Below are 4,704 nucleotides of genomic sequence, written 5' to 3' on the forward strand. Positions count from 1 at the left end.
TTGGTGCCTCACCTAAAACCAAGGCCCTGTTTGGGATTATTACCACCCGTTCTCAAAACATTTGTGTGAGTTTCTATTCCATTTCAGCATGTCTGCCTGGGGATCCTCTCCTTCATTTCACACTTAACTCAAGCTGTTCTACACAGAGGTTTTTCCAGTGATGCATAAGCTCACCTGTTATTCAGGTGACACTTAATTGGGATCTTTACTTTTTTATGGGAAAGTTATTTCTGTCTGTTTTTGAACCAGATATTCTGGTTTCTTTGGGTTCTTTTTGATACACTAACTAGTTTATTGCTCTGATATCTGCAAGAGAGTATTCAGATTGCAACTATTCATGATGGATTAACTGTTTCACTTTTCATGCTTATAGGGCTATTTGATTAAAAAAATCCCCCATGTATGCCCTTACTACTTTCAGACTGTACCTTAAATTAAACCATCTATGTCTCAAATTCTTTCAGAATTTGAATGATAAGGCAAATAGATTCTATATACTCCGGTCATGCTTTTGCAACTTGGGTATTATATTGTCAGTACTAAGTCCTTTAGAAAGCTGTACAGCTATGGAATTCCTAGTATGGGAGTGGAAAAGTACAACGTGTCATTTCAGACAATTGCAATTGGTTGTTCCTTACTATATCTTTTCTGGCTTTTGCGACTAAGGTAAAGCATTTTCAGACCGGATTAAGGCACATTCTAATAAAGTCTTGGTTTCTTTTATGACAGACTGGAAAGATGTGGGCTTTAGACACATTCTAGAGGCAACTACATGGTCCTCTGTACATGTCTTTACACAGCATTACAAACTGAATTCATTTTCCAGGTCCAAGACTGTTTTTGATAGGACCATTCTCCAGGAGCTCCTGGATCAACATCCTTCCTCCTCCTGGGTTGGATGATCTTTGGTTTGTTTGCCTTTTCGGCTTTTACCGGTTAGGGGTCGCCACAGCAGAACTCCGGTCCGCTAATGATTGACAGTCAATTTTTTATGGTGCCGAGTTGCCAGTCCAACGACCATCCTTCAGCGAAGGCACTCCCATTCACTCATGTCTTTCAGAGGCCACTCGACTGTGGGTGGACATGCAGACTCCACACAGAAGGCACTCCAGCCGAGAATCGAACAGGAGAACCTCTTGCTGTGAGGCAACAATGCTACTGCTGTACCACCATGGCTGACCAACTCAAATAGCCAAGGTCTACTGCAGCAGTGAGAATGATGAACAAAGTAAAGTTGTTTAAGTTGCACTTACAATAACAGTAGAAGATTGAATTCCTGACTGCTGCAGTAGCTGAACCCACCCTCGATCCCCCTTTCTGTGTCCATAGTTTTTTGGCTGGGATATAAACTTTTCCTATTATATGTTGTTTTTTATTAGAATAAGAACACTCCTAATCTTATGGGCAAGAATATCCTGAAGAAATTCTGAAGTAATTTAAACTTAGAATGCTTATTTCCACCCACAAATGGGGGTGTCCAATAAGCACTCAGAGTGAAACTATGGGGATGAAGCCAGAGCTTTGTGAAGCCAGATGTCTCTTGTACCCTGGACAGGATACAATACAAATAGTTAAAGGCTGCTGCAGTAGTGAGAAATTCAAACATCTACTGCTATGGTAAGTGCAACTTACACTACTGTACTTTTCTTATCACAAAATATAGAATCATATTAAAGAAAATGAAAAAGCCTGCAGGTCAGCTAAATACAAGCTCAACAATATTCCATTTGATATTTAATGGAGGAGAAGAACAGACTTAGGGAATAAGATACAGTGCCTGAATATCTATGGACTGAAGTTCATGATACTGTCCAAGAGATGGCAATAAAAATAATTCAGATAGAAAAATGAATAGGGTAAAATGGCCTTCCCATGGAGGCTTTAGAAATGGCCATAGAAAGAAGGAGAAAAAAAGCAATGAAAATATGAAAATATGTTAAATTAAATGACGAGTTTCATATAGTAGCAAGAAGTGACAATGAGGCAAATTTAAATGAGCAGTTCAGAGAACTTGGAGAAGATAACAGAATGATAAAAACATGATCGCTTCACGACGTTTGTTGTTATGAAGATAAACTTCCTGGTAAAAATGAGCATGGGAAAAGACAAAGGTGGAGCAGACTTGGCAGAAATAGAAGTTCTTAAGAAGAGGTGGCAGGAATATACAAGACAACTATATATATATATATATATATATATATATATATATATATATATATATATATATATATTGTTACACCACTGTTCCCTTCTCAGATACATAAATACCATCCAAAAACATTCTAATATCCTTATGCTTCACTGTGGTTGCCTGCTGGATCAAAGTAACGGAGTTAGAAACCAGTTCAATGTCATTCCCTTCCAGAATAAGTTCATCCTTCTGGTTGGAGGAAAGCTGGCAGGTAACACCTGGTCTCATACGTACTTTTTGAATGTATTTCTCTCCCAAAAAGTTACGGATTTCTACAAGGGCACTGGTTTCCTGAATTATGACATTAATGGGAAAGTGGACATATACGGATCTCATTTTATAACGAAACCCCAGTGTTACACCTTTTATCATATTTTGAGCATGACTGCATATTGTTCAGATTGTAGCCAGGTCTTTTCGGTTACCCCACCATTTGTCAACACGGAGCTTTCTCTGTTTCTTTCCAATGAGACATAACTCCAGGTTTATATGATTGAACTGTCTTTTCAACTCTCCCCTTGGACCCTTGACATTAATGGTACGTCCATTTAGAGACAGTGTGACATTACTAAGGATGTCCACTGTCTGACTGCTGAGAATGGTCTTCATTCTCGCTAGACGCTACGGAAAAGGATATATATATATATATATATATATATATATATATATATATATATATATATATATATACACATATATATATATATATATATATATACATATATATATATATATATATATATATATATATATATATATATATATAAATATAAGAAGGACCCTACCATCACTGTTGCAAGCAAAAGTCAGACATTTTGGAGTTATAGGGAATGTAGGAAGCCTGGTTAATAACAGGGTTTAAGGAAATTATGGAATTCCTACAAAATGATGCTGTTATTGAGTTGCTTGTAATTTTCTAGTACATCTGTAAAACACCCCTGTGGCAATTATATTGGAAAAAGTCAGATTATATTCTGGAGTGAAAAACAGACAGTTAAAAAGTGATCAAATTGTTGACAACAGCATTTGTTTCACATTTTAGCAAGGTGATGCAAATGATCCCGCAAGACCAAGAAGTGCCAGATGAACAAGTAGATTTTGGGTGGGGAAGATGGAACGAGAAACCAAACTGTGAGCATATACTGGGCAACAGAGAAAGCAAGAAAATTACAGAAAAATATTTACTTCTGCTTTGTCAGCTACTTTAAAGCTTTTGACGGTGTGGACTATAACAAAATATGGTTAAGTTCTCGGAGAAATTCAGATACTGTTTCACCTTATCTGCCTCCTGAACAATCTGTATGCAGATCTAGAAGCAACAGTTAGAACAGATCATAGTAAAATGATTGTTTCAGTATTGAGAAATGGATGTGACAAGGCTGCATAGTGTCACTCTACTTATTTAATTTGTATAATGAATATATCACAAGACATGCTGGGTTTGATGGCTCAGATGCTAGAGTCAATGTTACTGAGAGAAACAGTAACAACCTCATAAATGCAGATGATATCACCCTGAAGGCTGAAAAAGAAAAGGAATTTAACAGCTTGCTGTTGACAATGAAAATGCAAAAGCTGGCTTGTTGCTCAATATCAAAAAACAAAGATTATGTCATCTAGTCTTATCCATTATTTCAAAGCAGATGGGGAAAAACAGGACACAGTAACACATTTTATTTCCTTTTGCTCAAAGAGCCAATAAGCCAGTAAACGCTTGATGTCTACAAACCTTTATCGCAACTGTAAAATTTCTTGGGGTATTGACACATGACTCATGTCAGCAGTATTTTGGTGAATTTGGGGTAAGTTTGGCTAGGCTTAAAATGACTCTTGGGCTGATACCCTAGTAATCACCAGTGAACCTATAAAGAACTCTGCAGATAGTGATTGCTGTCTTCTAATTAAAAGACACTTACTTCCTGGTTTCAGGTTTGGATATCATAACTAATAGCGATGACATGACATTGTCAAAATGTTCAAAATAGTCAAAGGTGTGCTGTTCCCCGTGTAATAACATATGACTATGAGAGGTGGCTATAATTAAGGCTCGGTGGGATTTATTAGAGAAGACACTGATGCTGGGAAAGACTGACAGCAAAAGAAAAAGGAAGCAAAAAGACTTATGAACACACAGCATTACATAAGTAATGAATACATATTTGCAAGAACTTAAAAGATCCATTTGTTGAGAGACAGATTTTGTGCACAAAGGGCATTGAGGTCAGAAAGAGTCAGACTCATGTACATTACTAAACAACAACAATAAAGGAACAAAGCAAGAAGAAAGCCTTAGCAAAAGGCAGGACTGAGGACAAGGTACCACAGGACAAACTTCAGGGTCATGGTAGTATCTGAAAACAGGGTTTATATGTGTCATAGAAGCATTTATCAGTGCTAGGGCAGTAAAGCACAGCAGTTTCTCAAGGTTTTTCCTAGTGCCAATCAGTAAAACAGAAAGTCTGACTTAATCCCATGTTGTATCACCACTATAGCCTAACAAGTGATACAGGAAA

At 37.1% G+C, this 4,704-nt stretch overlaps 1 protein-coding gene across 1 annotated transcript; it reads right to left on the minus strand.

Moving 5' to 3' along the window:
- Positions 1–2,231: 2,231 nt before the first annotated feature.
- RPL9 (ribosomal protein L9) lies at positions 2,232–2,816 on the minus strand. Its single transcript, XM_044071786.1, is given in 1 exon segment — positions 2,232–2,816. A coding segment is annotated over 1 exon segment (567 nt). The 5' UTR covers positions 2,801–2,816; the 3' UTR covers positions 2,232–2,233.
- Between the last annotated feature and the right edge of the window lie 1,888 nt (positions 2,817–4,704).

This window comes from Protopterus annectens, chromosome 5.part0, assembly GCF_019279795.1.
Source record: "Protopterus annectens isolate FY-2018-M chromosome 5.part0, PAN1.0, whole genome shotgun sequence".
In the NCBI taxonomy this organism is placed as follows: domain Eukaryota; kingdom Metazoa; phylum Chordata; order Ceratodontiformes; family Protopteridae; genus Protopterus; species Protopterus annectens.